The sequence below is a fragment of the Staurois parvus genome, unplaced genomic scaffold (genome assembly GCF_062004578.1).
Source record: "Staurois parvus isolate SC_StPar_1 unplaced genomic scaffold, SC_StPar_1.0 ptg000455l, whole genome shotgun sequence".
Lineage (NCBI taxonomy): Eukaryota > Metazoa > Chordata > Amphibia > Anura > Ranidae > Staurois > Staurois parvus.
This window is the reverse complement of record NW_028318251.1, coordinates 186,148-209,318: the sequence shown is the minus strand read 5'-3', so window position 1 is coordinate 209,318 and position 23,171 is coordinate 186,148. Positions and strand designations below refer to the sequence as shown.

At 44.9% G+C, this 23,171-nt stretch overlaps 1 protein-coding gene across 1 annotated transcript in view; it reads right to left on the bottom strand.

Annotated features, from left to right (window-relative positions):
* LOC149452913 (natural cytotoxicity triggering receptor 3 ligand 1-like) overlaps positions 1 to 20,167 on the bottom strand; it is a 52,521-nt gene extending 32,354 nt beyond the window's left edge. The window contains exons 1-3 of the mRNA XM_089688814.1: positions 20,104 to 20,167; positions 3,142 to 3,504; positions 1,242 to 1,562 (exon numbers count right to left, since the gene is read on the bottom strand). Coding sequence (XP_089544940.1) covers positions 1,242 to 1,562; positions 3,142 to 3,504; positions 20,104 to 20,167 — 748 coding nt within the window. The remainder of the gene's footprint in view (positions 1 to 1,241; positions 1,563 to 3,141; positions 3,505 to 20,103) is intronic.
* Between the last annotated feature and the right edge of the window lie 3,004 nt (positions 20,168 to 23,171).

The window sequence follows — 23,171 nt, the reverse complement described above, 5'->3', positions numbered from 1 at the left end:
TTTAATGGCCCCCCAGTCCTAGTCTGTAGGGTTCAATATTGAGTTGGCCCCGCCCTTTGCAGCTATAACAGCTTCAACTCTTCTGGGAAGGCCGTCCACAAGGTTTAGGAGGGTGTCTATGGGAAGGTTGGACCATTCTTCCAGAAGCACATTTGTCAGGTCAGGCACTGATGTTGGGGGAGGGGGCCTGGCTTGCAGTCTCCGCTCTAATTCATCCCAAAGGTGTTCTGTGGGGTTGAGGTCAGGACTCTGTGCAGGCCAGTCAAGTTTCTTCACCCCAAACTCGCTCATCTGTGTCTTTATGAATCAGTGGGGTCATGCTTTACACCACTGCATCCAATGAAAAGAATAGACTAAAACAGAAAAGAATAGAAAATAAAGGAAGAGTATAGACTAGAATAGAGAATAAAAGAATAAAAAAGAATAGAATATAGCCATCTTCTGAAATTCAAATTTGAAAAAGAATAGAATAAAAAAGAATATAGAGGTCTTCCAAAATTCAAATTTAAAACATAGATCAGAAAAGATGATAATAACATAGAATAGAATACATTAGAATATAATATAGATGTCTTACAAATTTCATAAAGAATATAATAGTATAAAATAGATTAGAAAAGAATAGAACAAAAAATAAAATAGAAAATAAAATACAGTAGAATAGAAACATATAGCAATCTTCTGAAATTTGAATTGTGAATAGTATAGAATCAGCTATTCTTCACAATGAATTTGGATCGATTAAATATTTTTGATTATGAATTTGATTATAATTTGAATTCAGTTTGAATCCATTGGAAAAACTTGAATCTGGTCGAAAGCGAATAAACTAAACAAATTTCGTTATTTATGTGACAAAATGAAATGAGTAACTTAACGATTTGATCCGAAATAAAACAAAACTAATGATTTTGTTCTACATATTTCTAGACTTCAGTGGGAGTGCCTGAATATATTTTTTTTAAAACATAAATAACCTTCTCCTCCTCCTAGTAACTAGCTTTCCATTGGCTGAAATAAAATTGCCCAAGCCTGAATACATCTGAAAAAAAAAATGCAGGAAAAAAAAACATTCCAAAATTGCATGTAAACGCTTTTCCTGGGGAGTGAATGCAGCCCAAGTATTTTGTGTTTTGGAAACATCACACTGAGAAATCTCTGGATCTAATCTGAAAGATCTGGGATTTGTGGAAGGCAGTCGGAGCCGAATTCTGCTGATATCCTATTCTAAGGCTACTTACTTGGCATGGTAAAGCTGAGAGTCATTTCCTCCTCCAGGTATCTGTGGCTGACAATACAGAATACTACATCTCTGGGTTCAGCGTCTGTAGACAGCCTCACAGTCAGCACACTGGTCACATTAAATGTCCCATCGCTGTTCCCCAAAGGTGTTGTGAAACAAAGGTCCTTGTCCCAAGGTGAGCTCCTGATGTTACTTTTACTGTATTTAACCCATCGGATCTTCACAGCTTCTGGGTAAAAATTGCTGACTTCACAACGGACAGATCCCTTGATTCCATCTTCAATGTGTTGATCATGGCTCAGCGCCGTCTGCGGTTTAACTGTACAAGGAAAGACACAATTATTCATTATTTCTATACTAAAGGCTAATTTCACTTAAAGTGTTACTAAACCCACAACAGTACAATCAGTCTGTAGATGCAGTAAAGCGTGCTTGTTATACTCACTGTGGTAATAACAGGTAAGGTGTGGCAGGTTAGTTGTGCCCCCCAGTAGGTAAATTACTACACCTTCTACCTTCATCCATCAGGAGGCGCCGTGCTGTGCAGCACAAGGGTCTCAGCCTTTGGGCTGTGTATGTAAATTTATTGTATGTTCCCAGCATTTGTGGTTGTGTTTATTTGCCACATCTAAGTAAAATTCTGTTGTGACAAAAGCTGGTGTTGGGGTTGCTTTCCTCATTCGTGACTTCACTGTATCCTGGGGAGCCCACCCTGGTACACGGCTTACAAATGCAGGGTCTGGGGAGATTGGATACAGTGAATGCAGGGTCTGGGGAGATTGGATACAGTGAATGCAGGGTCTGGGGAGACCGGATATAGTAAATGCAGAGTCCGGGGAGACCAAATATAGTGAATGCAGGGTCCAGTCAGAGCGGATATAGTGAATGCGGGGTCCGGGGAGAGCGGATATAGTGAATGCGGGGTTCCGGGGAGAGCGGATATAGTGAATGCAGGGTCCAGGGAGAGCGGATATAGTGAATGCGGGGTCCGGGGAGAGCAGATATAGTGAATGCGGGGTCTGGGGAGAGCGGATATAGTGAATGCGGAGTCCGGGGAGAGCGGATATAGTGAATGCGGGGTCTGGGGAGAGCGGATATAGTGAATGCAGGGTCCGGGGAGAGCGGATATAGTGAATGCGGGGTCCGGGGAGAGCGGATATAGTGAATGCGGGGTCCAGGGAGAGCGGATATAGTGAATGCGGGGTCCGGGGAGAGCGGATATAGTGAATGCGGGGTCCGGGGAGAGCGGATATAGGGAATGCAGGGTCCGGGGAGAGCGGATATAGTGAATGCGGGGTCCGGGGAGAGCGGATATAATTTTGATTCGAAACAAAACAAATCGCATGTGCCTAGAGTAGATGTGGAGCCTTTTCATGATCATAGGATGGGTGTTACTTTTGAGGTCTTGGCTGGATTATATGGCTGCTCGGGTTGCAGTCTGGACTCCTCATCCCCACATACTACATAGTAGTGAGGGAGTCCAGATTTTTTTTACAATTTTACACCTGGTGAAGACAGCTCTCTGTGAATGACCCATGCACTATTGGAATGATTTACTAAAGGCAAATAGACTGTGCACTTTGCAGGAGCAGTTGCTTCAGAGCTTAATAAATGAGCAAAAGCTCTGCTGACTTCCATTGTCCAATTATGTGCAAGCAAACGTGCATTTTTTCAGTTTTCCTTGCAAATGATTGGGTATTTGTAAAGTGAATCTTTATCTCATGCACAAAGCTCTGGAGCAATTGCACCTTGTATGGTGCACAGCCTATTTGCCTTTAGTAAGTCAACCCCCATGTGTGAGTATAATTCTTTTTATTCCTTTCATTATCAATAAATGAATTATCGGCGCTGTCTAGTGCACCTAATGTTTCTCTTTCCTTGCGGATCCCAATGTGTACCTGATACTTGCAGAGTAGATGTAGCGGAGCCGGAATCCGGAGTGAAGATAACAAAGCAGCGATAGTTCCCTTCATCTGTGATCTGAATGTTGGGTATGAAAAGACTGGCATTGCCTTGTTGGAGGTCTTCGTCATTCATGTGAGATCCGATCCTCGATGGTGTATGTTGGTAACTACTAAAACCATAAACCTCATGTTCAGTTCCATTCTGTAATCTGAGAGTCCAGACAACTGCTAGTTTCTCTAGATTCAGCGGTATTGGGACACCAGACAGCCGACAAGGGATGGTGACATCTTCTCCTCTAAGGGCTTCAGTAGGAACATCTTTCCCAGTAACTCTCAACCATCGAACCTGAAAATCACCTAAACATTAGAACAAAAAAAGAGTGATGACAATTGTACAGGATCACTTGTGACAGAGGAAACTAAACCGCTAACGTAATCCAGAATAACACTGCAACGGCACTAAAACCACTTATGGACCCCCCCGCCTGCAATGTACTGTGGACAGGCGGGCTGTGCAGGCAAAGCAACATACTGGTCTGTCACTGCCTGCTTTTGGGTTTAGGGCACACGCATGAGCACCCCCACCACCGACACCTGCTGTGATTGTACACAGCGGGAGTCTGTTAGCAAGTCCGACTGGTTCCACGACACGATTCAGGACTGGGACCTGCTGATCAGCTGTGTCCAATCACAGCCCAGAGCTCTGTGTTGAACAATCTGTACACAGAGAAAGATCTATGGTTCTTATTCCTGCAAAGCAGGAATGAGAAACAAAGAGATCTGTTAGTAAAAGCAGCACATAATACACACATTACACATTGTTGGGTACATATTTATTCCCTTGATCACCCCTAAATGTTAACCCCTTCCCAATTTTGATATTTTTTGTATCGCAAAAAATAAAAAACCCCAGTAGTGATCAAATACCACCAAAAGAAATTGCTATATGTGTGAAACAATTATATAAATTTAATTTGGTTACAGCATTGCATGACTGTGAAATTACCAGTTAGACTAGCGTAGTGGCGAATAGCAAGAAATGCCCTGGACATAAAGGGGGTAAAACCTTCCAGAGGTCAAGTGGTTAAACCGGGATCCAACAAGGTGCTTTGACAATGGAATCAGTATTGGTAACCCTCCAGTCAGAGGCATCCCTGGGGTTGGTGTCACCCGGTGCGGTACCATGTGGTGTCACCCCTCCAGAGAGGAAGGAGCAGTGCCGGTGTAGAGCAGTAAAATGAAAATCCCATGAAGATATGAATCCCCTGAAGCAACTGCACATGTGCCGGTTTCAGGCCAAAGAAGCCGATCTCCAACTTTTGCACAGAGTTGCCACAGTTATTATTATTATTATTATTATTATACAGTATTTATAAAGCGCCAATAGTTCACTCAGCGCTGTACATTACAAAGGGGGACAGAACATGTGACAGAACAATACCAATACAATGCAAAACATGAGGGGATCGAGGGCCCTGCTCTTTCGAGCTTACAATCTAGAAGGGATGGGATAGTGGTACAGGAGGAGATAGCTGTGGAGGATGGAGTGGTAGGAAGAGTGGAGGAGGTCAGCAAGTTAGCAGGGGGTGAGGTAGGCTTCCCTGAAGAGATGGGTTTTCAGGGTGCGCCTAAAGGAGAGGAGAGTAGGTGATAATCTGATGGGTTGGGGCAGGGAGTTCCAGAGGATGGGTGACACCCTGGAGAAGTCCTGGAGGCGGGCATGGGAGGAGGAGACCAGGGAACTAGAGAGAAGGAGGTCTTGTGAGGAGCGGAGTGTGCGTGTTGGGCGGTACTTGGATATTAGGTCAGTGATGTAGTTCGGGGCAGTATGGTGGACAGCTTTGTACGTCAGTGTTAGGATTTTAAATTTGATCCGTTGCACAATCGGAAGCCAGTGGAGGGATTGGCAGAGGGGGGTGGCGGAAATGGAGCGGTTGGAAAGGTGAATGAGTCTGGCAGCCGTATTCAGGATCGACTGAAGCGGGGATAGCCAGCGGCGAGGCAGGCCAGTGAGGAGGGAGTTGCAGTAGTCGAGTCGTGATATGATGAGGGAGTGGATGAGCTGTTTAGTGGTTTCTGGGGTTAGGAACGTGCGGATTTTGGCGATGTTGCGGAGGTGGAGTCTGCACGAGTTTGTTAAAGATTGGACTTGGGGCTGGAAGGATAGGTTGGAGTCCAGAATGACACCAAGTACTCTGGCCTGCAGAGCGGGTTTGATATTGGCGTTGTTGGATGTGATGTAGAAGTCAATGGGGGGTGGGGTTCGGGCTGGGGGGAAGACAAGGAGCTCGGTTTTGGAGAGATTCAGTTTAAGGAAGTGGAGCGACATCCAATCTGATATGTCGCTCAGTAGGTGTGTGATTTGGGCAGAGACCGAAGGGGTGAGGTGGGGGGTTGAGAGATAGATTTGTGTGTCGTCGGCATAGAGTAGGTAGTTGAAGCCGTGAGAGTGTATGAGTTGGCCAAGGGAGGAGGTGTAGATGGAGAAGAGAAGGGGCCCAAGGACAGAGCCTTGAGGGACCCCAACAGAGAGGGGGAGTGAGGGGGAGGTGGTAGCATTATAGGTAACGCTGAAAGAGCGTTGTGACAGGTAGGATGAGAGCCAGGAGAGAGCAGAATCTCTGAGGCCGAGGGAGTGTAGTATTTTGAGGAGGAGGGGGTGGTCAACTGTGTCGAAGGCCGCAGAGAGGTCAAGGAGTAGGAGCACTGAATAGTGGCCATTAGCTTTGGCGGTTAGAAGGTCGTTGGAGAGTTTGAGTAAGGCGGTTTCGGTGGAGTGTAGGGGGCGGAAGCCAGACTGTAGGGGATCGAGGAGGTTGTTGTCGTTAAGGTGAGAGCATAGGCGGGTGTAGACGAGACGCTCGAGGAGTTTAGATGTAAGTGGGAGCAGGGAGATGGGTCTGAGGTTGTTCGGGTCATTGGGGTCCAGGGAGGGCTTTTTAAGTATGGGGGTGATGTGTGCATGCTTCAGTGGGGAGGGGAAAGTGCCGGAGGAGAGGGAGAGATTAAAGATGTGGGTGAGGGAGCGTAGGATGGAGGGGGAGGGAGGTCGTAGGAATTGTGAGGGGATAGGGTCGAGGGGGCAGGTGGTGAGGCGGGCATCAGAGAGGATCTTGGAGACTTCCTCAATGGTAGTAAGGTCAAAGGTGTGGAGTGTTGGGGGAGCTTCAGTATGAGGAATGTAGGGTGGGGTGGGAGTGGAGGTCAGAGCAGTGGTGGGGCCGTGGGAGAGGGGTGATGAGGGGGTAGCTGAGTGAGGGGGAACGGGGTCGGAGGGAGTTTGAGCAGTGACGAAGTCCCTGCGGGTAATGTCGAGGGGGAGGGGGGATGAGGGGGTAGCTGTGTGAGAGGGGACGGGTTGAGAGGGCGTGTGAGTTGCGGCAATGTCCTTGCGAATTGTGTCAATCTTGTTTTTGAAGTGATTGGCAATCTCAAGGGCGGTGAGCGAGGTGCTGGGTGGAGGTGGGGGTGGAGAGAGTAGAGAGTTGAAGGTGGAGAAGAGTCGGCGAGGATTGGAGGAGAGGGCCTTGATGAGGGTCAGGAAGTAGGCTTGTTTGGCTGCGTGGAGGGAGGAGGTGTAGGTGCGGAAGGCAGATTTGTAGCAGGTGAAAGCTTGTTGGGATTTTGTTTTGCGCCATAGTCGCTCCAGGGCACGACTGCGTCGTTTGAGGGTTTTGGTGTGATCAGTCTGCCAGGGCTGGAGCGGTCGGAGTCTGATGTTGCGTGTGGTTAAAGGCGCTAGTGAGTCAAGGGCTGCTGACAGCGCGTTGTTGTAGGCAGTCATAGCCAAGTCGGGGCAGGACAGGGGGAGGATGCTGTCGTGGAGTTGATCAGCTGCAGAGTGGAGGGGGGCAGGGTTAAGGTTGCGGAGGTTACGGCTGGTAGTAGTGTGACATTTGGAGGGGTAGGCGTTGGAGGACGAGGAGATAGAGAAGGTGATCAGGTTGTGGTCAGAGAGAGGGAAGGGGGTGTTAGTGAGGTTGTGGGGAGCGCAGCGGTTGGAGAAGACAAGATCAAGGATATTACCGTTGGAGTGGGTGGTGGATTGTATGCACTGTGCAAGTGCAAAGGAGGAGGTTAAGTGGAGGAGACGGGCTGTGTCCGGGTTGTCAAGGTTGACAGGGATGTTGAAATCCCCAAGAATGATGTATTCTTGGAATAGATATGATATGTATCCCCTGAAGCATTCTATAGAATGATATGTATCCCCTGAAGCAACTGCGCATGTGCTGGTTTCAGGCCGAAGAAGCCGGTCACCGATCTCTGACTTTAGCACAGAGCTACCACAGTTACCCTCTTACAGGCTGCAAACCGCTGAAGCTGATCCCGCGGATCACTATGGGTTGCAAGATCAGTTAACCTCATATAAATTCAACCTATATGAGGTTAACTGATCTTGCAACCCATAGTGATCCTCGGGATCAGCTTCAGCGGTTTGCAGCCTGTAAGGGGTTAACTGTGGTAGCTCTGTGCTAAAGTCAGAGATCGGTGACCGGCTTCTTCGGCCTGAAACCAGCACATGCGCAGTTGCTTCAGGGGATACATATCTTCACGGGATTCTCATATTACTGCTACTCCGGGGGCAGCTGTCACTGCTGGCATCCTGCACCCCCTGTGATGGTGTCACCCGGTGCGGCCCGCACCCCCTAGGGATGCCACTGCCTCCAGTATGCTTCAACCTGAGGTTCTACACTCCTGTAAACCCTCTGAATCCAAGATGTGGTGCAGATGCCGACAATCAGTTGGCGTTCTCTTTCATATATTCTGGCTATGCCCCGTGATTCAGCCTTTCTGAGAGAAGGTAGAAGATTTACAGTGTCAAGTCTAGGGAGGGTTACTCCACTTGGACCGTGTCCTCAACCTTCTTGGCCTCCTTTTCACAGATATACCCAAAACCTCTAAAAAATTGACCACCTATATCCTAACAGCAGGTACGAGACCTATCCCTCTCCACTGGAGGAAACTGTTGTCCTGTCTCAGAAAGACCTACTGGATACGGTTATGAAAATTAGGAGGATAGAACATCTGATGGCTAACATTTGGGATAGACTGGAGACATCCTCTCAGATATGGGCACTGTGGGATCAGCCATCTTTTATAGCTTTCTTTTGGTGGTATTTAATCACACTGGGTTTTTTTTTATTTTCTGCTATACAAACAAAAAAATACTCAAAATTTTGAAAACAAAAATCCATTAATCTTAATTTGTTATAAACGTTTGCAAGCAAAACATCTTTCCTCTTAAATTTAAACCAAAATATATTCTGTTACAGCTCTTTGGTAAAGATACCCCAAATCAGTGTTTATTATTTAGTCTGTATCAAAGTTATAGAATCTACAAACTATTAGATATACAGTATATTAGAAAACTGATCTATCCTGCTTTACTGACTTCAGGTTTCAAATCTTGAGGCCCTAAAATGTCAGGACTGAACAAATACCCCCCAAATGTCAGGACAGTACCAATACCCCTCAAATGTCAGGACAGTACAAATAGCCCCAAATGACAGGACAGTACAAATACCCCCAAATGTCAGGACAGTACAACTCCCCTCTAAATGCTAGGATAGTACAAATACCCCCTTAATGTCAGGATAGTACAGATATCCCCCAAATGTCAGGATAGTACAAATACCCCCTTAATGTCAGGATAGTACAAATCTCCCTCAAATGTCAGGACGGTACAAATACCCTCAAATGTCAGGACAGGACAGATACCCTCAAATGTCAGGACAGGACAGATACCCTCAAATGTCAGGACAGGACAGATACCCTCAAATGTCAGGACAGGACAAATACCTTCCCCCCAAATGACCCCTTTTTGGAAACTAGACAGTCTTAGGTATTTAATCATGTGATTGCTATGATTGGCCATAACGCTCACATGATATTCCGGCTCAAAGCAGCTGGGTATTGAGCTCCGTGATCCACTGCGTCCATAGGTTGGCAGATGAGTTCCTACTTACCATTTGAAGGGAAAATTCTGACATCCTGGGTCAATTACAGGAGTTTTTTGACCTTCCTAGATGTAGGGTTCATATCATACACATAATCTGCTTTCCATCAGTGGTGGGTTGCAATGCACAGATGTATTTTTGAACGAGTGGTGATGGCGCAAGATTAAAATGACTTCCATTATGACTGACACTGATTATACATGTTACTTGTTATAAAAAAATAACAGGCTTTATGTATTGTTGATATGAGGTATATTCACTTGGGAGGACTTCCTATTTTTTGGGGAGGTGTCCATGCTGTACGGAAGAAACATCTTAATAAAAAGACGACTCTGAAGTAGGTAGTTTTTGCCAAAAAAAAACATTGTTTTGTATAGTAGCAATAATTGATGTGTTGGAAGAAGTGGAGGCAATACAGCCAAAATCTAAAAGTATACACTTTAAAACAAGAAAGCTATTAACATCATATATACTGCCAAACCGGGGCAAAGAAAGTCACAGCACATAGGATCTTCTAGTCAGTAGCACACTGTACTGTGTACAAACCACAAACCATAATCCTCAAACCCACATTGCAGAGATGATGCAGTTAAAAAAAATGAGGCAAGAACAAAAAAAAAACAATGCCATGTTTCAGAGGCAAAAGCAAAAGTTTTAAAACACAGCTGGAGAGCAAGCAAACAATTGAAATGGGGCCCAAGGCAGCGATGTAAACGACAGAAATGATTTTTTTTCCTCTAGAAAAAAATTATCAGAGTAAAATATTACAAAGTATCCTTAAATATTGGCCATTAAGCAAGCATCTCTACTTGGACATTACGTCAGAAGAATAGACGAGGCATATTTTATTTAGATAAAACAAATTTCAGCTTAAAAAATGAAAGGAAGACTTGGAAAACCCATCAGATCTCAATGAGGAAAAACTTCCTGCTGGATATCTATACTGATATGGACGGGGTAATGTGTTAGGAACGTAAGGACGTCCCATCATTTGACAGAAATTAAATTTATCAACCTATAAAGGAATGAATTCAAAGACACCCGAAAATCAAAGTGAAAAAATAATGCAGCAGGCTAGTCCATTTCATTGCAGCAACTCAGAATGGTCCTCAGTAGTTTATATGGCCCCCACGCGCTTGTATACATGCCTGATAATGTCGGGGGAGGCTCCTAATGAGTCCACGGATGGTGTCCTGGGGTATTTACTCCCAGATCTGGACCAGGGCATCACTGAGCTCCTGGACTGTCTGAGGTGCAACCTGGCGGCGTCGGATGGACCAAAACATGACATCCAGAGGTGTTCTATTGGATTTAGGTCAGGTGAGCGTGGGGGCCTTTTAATGGTATCAATTCCTCCATCCTCCAGGAACTGCCTGCATACTCTCTCCACAGCAGGCTGGACAGGAGGAATCCAGGACCCACTGCACCAGCGTAGGGTCTGACAAGGGGTCCAAGGATTTCATCCCGATACCTAATGGCAGTCAGGGTGCCATTGTCTAGCCTGTAGAGGTCTGTGCGTCCCTCCATGGATATGCCTCCCCAGACCATCACTGACCCACCACTAAAACAGTCATGCTGAACCATGTTACAGGCAGCAGAACGTTCTCCACGGCTTCTCCAGACCCTTTCACGTCTGTCACATGTGCTCAGGGGGAACCTGCTCTCATTTGTGAAAAGTACAGGGTGCCAGTGGTGGACCTGCCAATTCTGGGGTTCGATGGCAAATGCCAATCCAGCTCTATGGTGCTGAGCAGTGAGCACAGGGCCCACTTGAGGACGTCGGGCCCTCAGGCCACCATCATGAAGTCTGTTTCTGATTGTTCGGTCACAGACATTTACACCAGTGGCCTGCTGGAGGTCATTTTGTAGGGCTCTGGCAGCGCTCATCCTGTTCCTCCTTGTACAAAGGAGCAAATACCGGTCCTGCTGATGAGTTAAGGACCTTCTACGGCCCTGTCCAGCTCTCCTAGAGGAACTGCCTGTCTCCTGGAATCTCCTCCATGCTCTTGAGACTGTGCTGGGAGACACAGCAAACCTTCTGGCAATGGCACGTATTGATGTGCCATCCTGGAGGAGTTGGACTGCCTGTGCAAGCTCTGTAGGGTCCAGGTATGGCCTCATACTACTATTAGTGACACTGACCCAAGCCAAATGCAAAACTAGTGAAAAACAGTCAGAAAAGATGAGGAGGGAAAAAAATGTCAGTGGCCTCCATCTGTAAATCCATTCCTGTTTTGGGGGTTGACTCATTGTTGTCCATCTAGTGCACCTGTTGCTAATTTAATTAACACCAAAGCAGCTGAAAGTGATTAACACCCCCCTCTGCTACTTCACTGACCAGATAATTATTCCCGGAGTTTCATTGACTTGATGCTATACTTGGATTAAAAAGTCTTCCTTTCATTTTTTTAGGAGTGAATATCATGAATCCCCTGAGCACAAAGCAGAGATGAGCGCCTTGGTGAAACCATGGGGAGCAGTGGAGAAGCAAAAGGGGAGGGTGAAAAATTGGAAAAGGTTCTGGAAAACACAGATACCGCTGATGAGGTGGAAGGTTTGTAATCTGGAAGAAAGTCACCTGGATGTCTAATTGAGGTCAGAAAATCCCCCCGAAGGAGGGAGGCAATCACTAACCTGGCAGTTTCCATTTGGAACTTTTGTACCTGTAGAGTGTTCAGGTCGAGGAGTCAGATACCTTCATTTCCGATCTGCTTTGGGGGGTCAATGTTTTCCCAAAGACACACTAAATACAGGCTGTAAGTGCTTTGCGTTTGCCTGTACTGGATCACATGATACCATAGTGATGTGCGTTCTGGGTTGCGCTGCGTTTTTAACCACTTCAGCTCCGGAAGATTTTACCCCCTTCATGACCAGGTCATTTTTTGCTATACCACACTGTGCTACTTTAACTGGTAATTACTCGGTCATGCAACACTGTACCCAAACAAAATTTATATTATCATCACACAAATATAGATTTATCTTGGTGATATTTGATCACTTCTGGGGTTTTTTTTAATTTTTTGATATAAACGGAAAATTAAAAAAAAAAACATGATTTTTGTTACTGCTATAAAAAATTAAAAAAAAATCTAATTTCTTCATATATTTTGGCCAAAATGTATTCTTCTACATGCCTTTGGTAAAAAATACAAAAATCCCATTAAGTGTATATTAGTTGGTTTGTGTGAAAGGTACCCCGTCTATAGACTATAGTGGAATGTTTATTTATAATTTTTATTTATATACTACTAATGGCGATGATCTGCGATGATATTGTTTATATAATAAAAAATAAAAAGTGGTGATCAAAAGTATTCTTTATTTGTCTGAAAAAAATTACAATTTCTGTTGAGCTCCCTTATTTTATTTCTTTCCTTCTCAATCTCTTTTTCCTGGTAACCTTTTTGTATAAATCTTTCTGCTATAATTTGACTTTGTATTTCATAATCTTGAGATTTACTACAATTTCTCTTAATACGTATAAATTGTCTCCTTGGGATGTTTGTGAGCCATGGTTTGGAATGACAACTATTAGTAGGAATGTAGGCATTTCTATCAGTACTTTTTAAAATATGTTTTAGTGTAGATTACATTCTCATCTCTAATCATTTCTAAGTCCAGAAAATGTATGTTGTAAGGATTAATCTCCCAACTTAATTTAATATTTTTATCATTATTATTCAGGTTGACCAGGAATTCATGTAAGGAGTTTTGTTCTCCCTGCCACACTAATAAGATCGTCAATAAATCTGTACAGGGTTACTTCCTTCTTTACATTTTCAAAAATAGTTTCCTCTTCCCATTCAGCCATATATACGTTTGCAATGCTGGGAACAAACTCAGCTCCCATAGCCGCTCCCACTGTTTGTGGATAATATACTCCCTGGTACCAAAAATAATCGCAGGCTATCCCCTCTTCAGTCTATCATGAATGCTGCTGCCAGACTCATCCACCTTACTAACTGTTCTGTATCATTCACCCCTCTCTGCCAATCCCTCCACTGGCCCCCATTCAGTGTCCTCCACCCCCCTCTGCCAATCCCTCCACTGGCCTCCACTCGGTGTCCTGCACCCCCCTCTGCCAATCCCTCCACTGGCCTCCACTCAGTGTCCTGCACCCCCCTCTGCCAATCCCTCCACTGGCCTCCACTCAGTGTCCTGCACCCCCCTCTGCTAATCCCTCCACTGACCTCCTCTAAGTGTCCTCCACCCCTCTCTGCCAATCCCTCCACTGACCTCCTCTAAGTGTCCTCCACCTTTCTCTGCCAATCCCTCCACTGGCCTCCACTCAGTGTCCTGCACCCCCCTCTGCCAATCCCTCCACTGACCTCCTCTAAGTGTCCTCCACCCCTCTCTGCCAATCCCTCCACTGGCTTCCCATTGCCCAACGGATAAAATTCAAAACACTAACAATAATGTATAAAGCCATTTATAACTCCGCCCCAAATTACATCACCGATCTTGTCTCTAAATATCACCCAAACCGTCCTCTCCGCTCCTCCCACCACCTCCTGCTCTCTAGCTCCCTTGTCTCCTCCTCCCATGCTCGTCTTCAGGACTTCTCCAGAGCTTCCCCTGTCCTCTGGAACTCTCTACCCCAATTTATCAGACTATCGCCTACTCTGCTCACTTTTAGGCGATCTCTGAAAACCGATCTCTTCAGGGAAGCCTATCCTGCCCTCAGCTAATAATGGAATCTTCTACTCCTCCTACCAGTCCATCCCCCACAGTTATTACCTTTTGTACCACTAGCCCCTCCCTCCTAGATTGTAAGCTCCCAGGATCAGGGCCCTCCTATCCCTCTTGTATTCAACTGTATTGTTGCTGTATTGTCTCCCGTTATATTGTGAAGCGCTGAGCAAACTGTTGGCGCCATAAATCCTGTATAATAATAATAATGTTTAAGACAAAATGTTAGACATTTTATGATAAACTTGTGTTAATGTGGAGTATTTTTTTTTATGCCCATTTAGCTGCCTTAATTGCCCTTTCATGTTCTATATTAGTGTTTAGTGCTGATACATCAGCTGTACTAAGGACAGTTTGTTGTGTTACCTCTATATTCTGAATTAATTGTATGATGTGTTTGGTATCCTTCGTATACGATGGTGTCTGCGCTTCTAGTGGTTGTAAGAAACAATCCACATACTCCCCCATTCTAGCTGATAGAGAATCTATCCCATTAATAATTGGCCTTCTGGGGGGTTGTCTGCTATGTTTATGAATTTTGGAGCCATGTATCTGACCGGTAGTTTACATAAAGATGGAATTAGATTTTTTTATTCTTTTTTATTTAGTATGCCCTTCCTACTTCCATATTTCACTATTTTTTTCCAATTCTTTTTTATATTGTTTAGTAGGATTTTTTTACAAGATAGCGTTCTGTATTACTATTACTCATTTCCTGTTCGTAAAATTCTTTTAGATAATATATCTATTCCTCCCCCTTTATCCGCAGGGCGGATGGCTGTCTTTCCTTTTTTCTAATGTCTCAACGCCCAGGGGCGGACTGACCATTTGGAAACTCGGGCACTGCCCGAGGGTCCGGGGTCAGTAGGGGGCCCCATGAGATGCCCCTGGTACCTTTTTCATAGGCTTTTTTGAGTTTGGGCAAGGACACAGGGGCCCCATGATCCCCTATTGCCCGGGGGCCCCATGAGTTGTCAGTCCGCCCCTGTGACAACGCCCCTCCTGATTTCTATAGTTTCTCTATTTTTTTTATTGGTAATCTATCTAAATCCTCTATAACTAATTTATTGAACATATCTATGTATCTGTTGTCTGTAGCCACTGGGTTGAAAGTAGACTTGTTACTAAGATGTGTATGATATTCTCCCTTTCCTACATTATTTTGAATAGGGCTGGGTTGTGGATTTTGAGTGTAATATTTTTTAATGTTAAGATTCCTCACTAATTTTTGAATACCAACATAGGATTCAAACTTATTGAGGCTTTTGGTCGGAGCAAATTTTAATCCTTTATCTAGGACCTGTATCTCTTCCTCTGTGAGTGCTACCCCACTAAGGTGGAAAATACCTTCACCTGTTATTCCCTTCTTTTTCTCTTCTGTTCTTTTTCCTCCCCTACATCCTCTGTAATAAATCAGCAGGATACACATATCTAAAAAGAGCTACTTTAGGCATGAGATATCATCTGGAAAGGAAATCACTGGAAGTTCTCTTTGTCGCTGACGTGCAGCCAATTGTTTATTTAAACAAAACTCAGGCAGGGCAACGCCTTCCAGCACCTTCACATGCAGCACAGACCACAGCTATTACAAGGTAACCTGAACTTCTATCTACATGGTCACAGCCTGATGAAAAATCTATATATTATTATTTATTTCAGGTACTTATATAGCGCCATCAATTTATACCATGCTTTACATATATATTGTACATTCACATCAGTCCCTAACCCTCAAGGGGTGTACAATCTAAGGTCCCTAACTTACATTCATACATACACATACTAGGGACAATGTAGACAGGAGACAATTCACCTCCCGGCATGTCTTTGGAGTGTGTATATATACATACATATATATATATATATATATATATATATATACACAGCGTTTTGTAATTTTAAATATATATATACACACACACACACTATATTGCCAAAAGTCTTGTCCCCACCCTCCAAATAATTGGATTCAGGTGCTCCAATCCCCTCCCAATCATGCGATTCAGGTGCACTAATCCCCTCCATATCATGTGATTCAGGTGCTCCAATCCCTTCCCAATCATGTGATTCAGGTGCTCCAATCCCCTCCCAATCATGTGATTCAGGTGCTCCAATCCCCTCCATATCATGTGATTCAGGTGCTCCAATCCCCTCCCAGTCATGTGATTCAGGTGTTCCAATCCCCTCCATATCATGTGATTCAGGTGTTCCAATCCCCTCCATGGACACAGGTGTATACAATCAAGCCCCTAGGCATGCAGACTGCTTCTACAAACATTGGTGAAAGAATGGGTCGCTCTCAGGAGCTCAGTGACTCCAAGCGTGGTCCCGTGATAGGTGGCCACCTGGGCAATAAGTCCATCCGTGACATTTCCTGGCTACTAAATATTCCACGCTCAACTGTTAGTGGGATTATAACAAAGTGGAAGCAACTGGGAACAACAGCCACTCAGCCACCAAGTGGTAGGCCACGTCACATGACAGGGCGGGGTCAGCGCATGCTGAAGCGCACAGTGCGCAGAAGTCACCAACTGTCTGCAGAGTCAATAGCTAAAGACCTCCAAACTTGGTGTGGCCTTCAGATGAGCCCAACAACAGTGCATAGAGAGCTTCATGGAATGGGTTTCCATGGCCGAGAAGCTGCATCCAAGCCTTCCATCACCAAGTGCAATGCAAAGCGTTGGATGCCGTGGTGTAAAGCACGCCGCCACTGGACTCTAGAGCAATGGAGACGTGTTCTCTGGAAAGACCAATCACACTTCCCTGTCTGGCAATCCGATGGACGTGTCTGGGTTTGGAGGTGGCCAGAAGAACGGTACTTGCCTGACTGCATTGTGTAAGTGTAAAGTTTGGTGGAGGGGGGATTATGGTGTGGGGTTGTTTTTCAGGGGTTGGGCTTAGCCCCCTACTTCCAGTGAAGAGAACTCTTAAGGTGACAGTTTGGACAATTTTATGCTCCCATCTTTGTGGGAAGAGTTTGGGGATGTCCCCTTCTTGTTCCAACATGACTGCACCCCAGTGCACAAAGCAAGGTCCATAAAGACATGGAGGAGCCAGTTTGGGGGGGAGGAACTTGACTGTCCTGCACAGAGTCCTGACCTCACCCCATAGAACACCTTTGGGATGAATTAGAGCGGAGACTGCGAGCCAGGCCCCCTCCCCCGACATCAGTGCCTGACCTGACAAATGTGCTTCTGGAAGAATGGTCCAACCTTCCCATAGACACCCTCCTAAACCTTGTAGACGGCCTTCCCAGAAGAGTTGAAGCTGTTATAGCTGCAAAGGGTGGGGCCAACTCAATATTGAACCCTACGGACTAAGACTGGGGGGCCATTAAAGGTCATGTGTGTGGAAAGGGCGGGGCCAACTCAATATTGAACCCTACGGACTAAGACTGGGGGGCCATTAAAGGTCATGTGTGTGGAAAGGGCGGGCCAACTCAATATTGAACCCTACGGACTAAGACTGGGGGGGCATTATAGGTCATGTATGTGGAAAGCCAGGTGTCCCAATACTTTTGGCAATATAGTGTGTGTGTGTGTATGTATGTATGTATATATATATATATATATATATATATATATATATATATATATATATATATAGTATTATGCGACTCCTTGGGGTACCAATAAAGTCCAAGTGTGTCAGTTCTGTCTCTGCATGTAATGTGGGATGGGATACCCCTCCATTGTGTTACTAGATGGGACTCTATATTTCTAATCCCGTAAAGACTCTTAAAGTGCAACCTCCCTCACTCTCTCAGTCAACTATGAACTATTTCTGCTGCTAGCATTAAAAAATAGATAAGAAAGTATATTATAATTACTTGTTTGAACTTTTTTTTTTTTTGCATTCCTTCATTTAATTCCTGTTTTCCATGCCTAGGCAAATGATGCCATACATCCCAGAAGTCTTCAGGAGGGGAGGGAGAGTTCTCAGCTCAGCCAATGCCTGAGCTAAGGACAGATGGATTCCAGGAAGTAACTGCTACATGAATCATCTGCCTTTACTCAAGATGGCCACTGCCAGGAATGCCTCAAAATTATTTATTTGCAAAATAAATCCTGGAGGCATGGATGGATGGATGGGGGGAGTTTGTTTTGAGTTTTAAAAATGAATTATATAGCCTTTTTGGTTTGTGGTGCTCAGATGCAGTGCGTTTCCCCTTTAATTTCTCCACACTCAATGGGGAATAAACACCACCAAAAGAAATCTCTATCTTTCTCTAATAACAGATATGAAATTAATGTGTGAACAATGTTGTATAACTGAGTAATTGTCATTCAAAATGTGACAGTTTAGCATTCCGGTCATCAAGTGGTTAAAGCCTCCGGCCTCCAACTCCGGTAGGGTGGCCACCTCATCCCTTGAAAGCTGAACACATATTAATTACACAGGTTCTGGGACTGATTAAGGTGGTAATTAAACTCACTCAGTGCCTTATCTGTATTAAATTAGACTCAGAATCTGTGTCATTAATATGTGTTCGGGTTTAAAGTGATGAGGTTCTCCCTTGCAGTGGGACGGCACCCGCACTGCAAGAGTTAACGGTTCCTTTTAGTCTAGAGGACGTATAAAGCATTTCCCGATTCTCCAGCAAACGGCCCTCCCCTTGGCTCCAACTGTGGACTGGCTCTCCGTTTCCTAACATCCAGCTAGGGTTGGGGTCTCTGCATTAGTCTTGATGACTACAGAGGGCCTCAGACCACCAGGGCTGGGGGAGCAGAGGCTGCAGAGACCAGTATAGCAGTGCAGAGGAATCTACGGGGAAGTGGACGATCAAAACTGTTCCCCCTCCCCCCATCCCCCTAGACATAAACTAGCTGGTAGCAGGTGCAGGGAGGATTTTTACTTTTCCTGGAGTTCCGCTTTAACTTTTTATGTATGGATTGCTGGACACAGAGGGAAGGGCTGTGAGAATCCCTCCTAGGAGGACACAGGCCAGAGAACCTCCATTATCCGGCTCTGTAATGTATCCTCAGGTACAATGACATTATACACAGAAGAGTGACACTGACCTGATCCCAGGAGGAGAAGAAAGCAGATCACATGTGCAATTTTCAGCCCGCTCCCCATTGTTCCATCCATGCAGGATCCACTCCAAGAGAACTGTGAAAGACGTCCGAGTTGTGGGAAATGACCAAGATGTTCTGAACCTTGTTCCACTTTCACTTTTTATAAATAAAAAGTTTCAATCACAGGATGCCAGATTAATTTCCGTCTCCAAACCGCACCACAAATAAGAGCAGAGACAACAAAAATCTAAAATCCAAAAACGATATGTCACATCCCTAAATCTATTGTAGTATCAAAAAGAATAATCAGATGGGACCTTTGAGGCACAAAATATTTTATAAAACACATTTTTATTTCATCCTTATATAAAGAGAGAAGGTATTTAACATTAATTACATTAATAGATGAAGTGTGTTGGTTAACCCCTTTCATACCGGGCACTTTTACCCCATTCCTGCCAAGGCCAGTTTTCAGGTTTCAGCGCTCTCACACTTTGAATGACAATTGCGCGGTCATACAACATTGTACCCAAACTAAAATTTTATCATTTTCTTCACACAACTAGAGCTTTCTTTTTTGCTTTTTTTGCTAAATTAACAAAAAAAGACCAAAAATTTTGAAAAAAAAAAACACGTTTTCTTTGTTTCTGTTATACAAGTTTGCAAATAAATAATTGTTCTCCATAAATTTAGGCCGAGATGTATTCTGCTACATGTCTTTGGTGAAAATAACCCAAATTAGAGTTTATTATTTAGTTTGTAGGAAAGTTATAGAGTTCACAAACTATGGTATAGATCTGAATATTGATCAATCCTGAAGTACTTAAACAGAAAAAATGCAGCGCTCTTGAGAAAAATGATAATAAAAATAATGATAATAAACACAGTCCAGTGAAAAAACAGTGTTCCTTGTTTCCCAGTGTAAATGGTAGAATTTTGCACTAACCAGAACGCGCATAGGTAATGCGCATATGTGTATATATCCTGAAGATCTTTTCTCCACTTAAGTCTGGTCAGGTATATGGCTTGGAAGAAGCCTTGAGGTGGGACCAAGGACGCCGTTGACACCAAGCCGCCGGTGCCACGAGGAGGCCCGGCGGCCATTTTGACATCCAATAGGGTCAGTGTGTTTGCCCATACTTGGCTATTCTTCTGTATTCTGCACCTGTGCTGTTTCCAATAAAGTTTTAATTACTACACTATGAGTGCTCCCCTGTGTCTCCTGTGAGGAGCTTCTTCCATCCTTGTAGCCCTTGGGATTCCTGTGCCAGTTCCTTTTGGAGGCTCACCTAGATCGTTATTGCTCTGACCTGCTGGATCACTTCCCACCACATGAGGGCGTAGGATCTCCATTCTTCCAAGCCATATACCTGACCAGACTTAAGTGGAGAAAAGATCTTCAGGATATATACACATATGCGCATTACCTATGCGCGTTCTGGTTAGTGCAAAATTCTACCATTTACACTGGGAAACAAGGAACACTGTTTTTTCACTGGACTGTGTTTATTATCATTATTTTTATTATCATTTTTCTCAAGAGCGCTGCATTTTTTCTGTTTATGTATTTTGGGACTTATATGTGTTTTCCTATATGTTCAGCTGCTTGCATTATTTATGAGCGCTTACTATATACTACCATTATTTCCAATCCTGAAGTACTGACAGCCAATCTAATTTCTTGAGGTCCAAGAATGTCAGAATAGTACAGATATCCCCCAAATGTCAAAACAGTACAGATATCCCCCAAATGTCAGAATAGTACAGATATCCCCCAAATGTCAGGACGGTACAGATATCCCCCAAATGTCAGGACAGGACAGATATCCCCCAAATGTCAGGATGGTACAGATATCCCCCAAATGTCAGAATAGTACAGATATCCCCCAAATGTCAGGACGGTACAGATATCCCCCAAATGTCAGGACAGGACAGATATCCCCCAAATGTCAGGATGGTACAGATATCCCCCAAATGTCAGGACAGTACAGATATCCCCCCAAATGTCAGAATAGTACAGATATCCCCCAAATGTCAGGACGGTACAGATATCCCCCAGATGTCAGGACAGGACAGATATCCCCCAAATGTCAGGACGGTACAGATATCCCCCAGATGTCAGGACAGGACAGATATCCCCCAAATGTCAGGACGGTACAGATATCCCCCAAATGTCAGAACGGTACAGATATCCCCCAAATGTCAGGACAGTACAGATATCCTCAGAAATGTCAGCACAGTACAGATATCCCCCAAATGACCCCTTTTTGCAAAGTAGACAGTCCGACGTACTTCATAAGAGGAATGGCGAGTTTTTTGAAGTTGTATTTTTTTGTCATAATTTTTCGGAAAATTCAAAAATTAATAAAATAATTTTCACTATTTTTTTTTACATACTGTCACCAGTGCAGTACAGCGTCATCATATAACTGGCATGGCGGTGATCAGGGACACTGACAGTATGAAAAAAAAAATATCTATATTTTTTTTAATTTTTATAAAAAATTTTTATTAATTTAAACTTTTTATATTTTTTTTAAGATTTTTTTTTTATATTTCACTATGACCAAAGTAGTACAATGTTACCATAGTAACATTGTACTACTTTGGGAAAGTGATCAGTATTTTTTTTACACAATTTGCTTATAGCAAAGAATTACTCTGGGATCCCCTAGACCAGGGGTCTGCAACCTTTAAGACATAAAGAGCCACTTGGACCCGTTTCCGAGAGGGAAAAAAAGACTGGGAGCCGCAAAACCATTGCAACATTTAAAACAAATCCGACGGGAGTGCGCATGCGCGGCCGCCGGGATCGGATGTCCCGGCATTAGCTCCGCACATCTCCGGCATTGACAGCAGCCCATAAAAGGGCATAGTGCCGCTTCACCCCCGGGGCCCCCCCCTACCTCTCTCCGGATCTCGGGCACTTGACAATATGCCCGGAAAAACGGCGATTAAGAGCCGTGGAGGCTCCCAGCTGCGGCTCCCTGCGGGGACTGGGAGGACCAAGATGGCGGCCGGATCGGCGCCCGCGGCTCCTGGGGTCTCCTCTGCCTCTCCTACAGCAGCACCTCTCCCTCGGAGAGAGAAGATGGGCTCCTCGTCCCATGCTGGGCCAGGGAGGACTGCAGCAGCATCGTTAGGTGGGGTGAGTGACTCCCTGCAGCCCCCCCAGTCATCCTCCAGCCCTGTGCCACTAGAGTCCCAGGCTTCGGCCTGTCCATTGAGCCATGACTCCCCTGCATCCTCGCCCTTGAGCAGCGAAATAGCTGCCATTTTTTCAAGCCAGCATAGCGGTCCAGATCCCGCTGATGATAGCCCGGCTTCCTCGCCGACGATTCCTCCTGACCCGCCTCTATACTCTGGTGATGCGACTTTGATAGCTTGGTTCGCAGATTTGCTGCAACGCGAATTAGACAGAGCTACCTCAAAACTGGCGGCTGATTTAAAGCAGGATTTTCAGGCCTTGGGCCACCGTTTAGACTGTATTGAGGCTAAAGTTGATGCGACAGTCCAAAGTAACTCCCAAAATTCTAACATGATCACCGACTTGCAAGATCGCCTGGAGGAGGCGTATTCTAAAATTGATGACCTGGAGAATCGGGCCAGGCGATACAATTTTCGCATTCGAGGTCTTCCTGAGTCGGTTAAGGAGCTTACTAGCTGCGCACACACCCTCATGCAGTCCGCTATGCCTGAAATTGATGATCTTCACCTTGAGATTGATCGCATTCACCGGGCATTGATCCCCCCCCGGCAAGGGGGGCCTCCTAGAGATATCATCGTCAAGCCTCATTTTTTTCAGGTTAAGGAAGCGGTTATGCGGTTTGGCAGGGAGAATCCGGATATAGAGCTTGCAGGGCACAAGGTACAAATCTTTGCTGATGTCTCGTCGGCCACTATCCAGAGGCGGCGCTCCCTCAAGCCACTTCTCTCTCACTTGGTTCAAAAGGGCATTAAATATCGTTGGGCCTACCCTTTTCATCTGCAGTTCACTCTTAATGGAAAGTCCTATGGGTTTGCTACATTCCAGGATGGCGAGGAGTTGCTGCTTCAGCTGGGTATTATATCTCGCAGTCCGACGTCCCATTCTCCTATGGGATCGGCTCCTCGACCTCCGCTGCTCCAGCCATTGTGGACTACGCCATCATCTAAGAAGAAGGGGTCCCGGAATCCGCCCGGGTGGATTTCTTGAACTTTTGTGTTCTTTTGGGGACTTTTCGCTGGAATATGTTCGTTGATGGCGGCCTCTCTGTGGCTCTTAGGAGCGTTGGCCGCTGTTGTTGTATTGGTGTGGGGGGATGGGCTGGGGGTGGGACTTAGGATGTTAATTACATTTGTTTGCTGACTACCATTT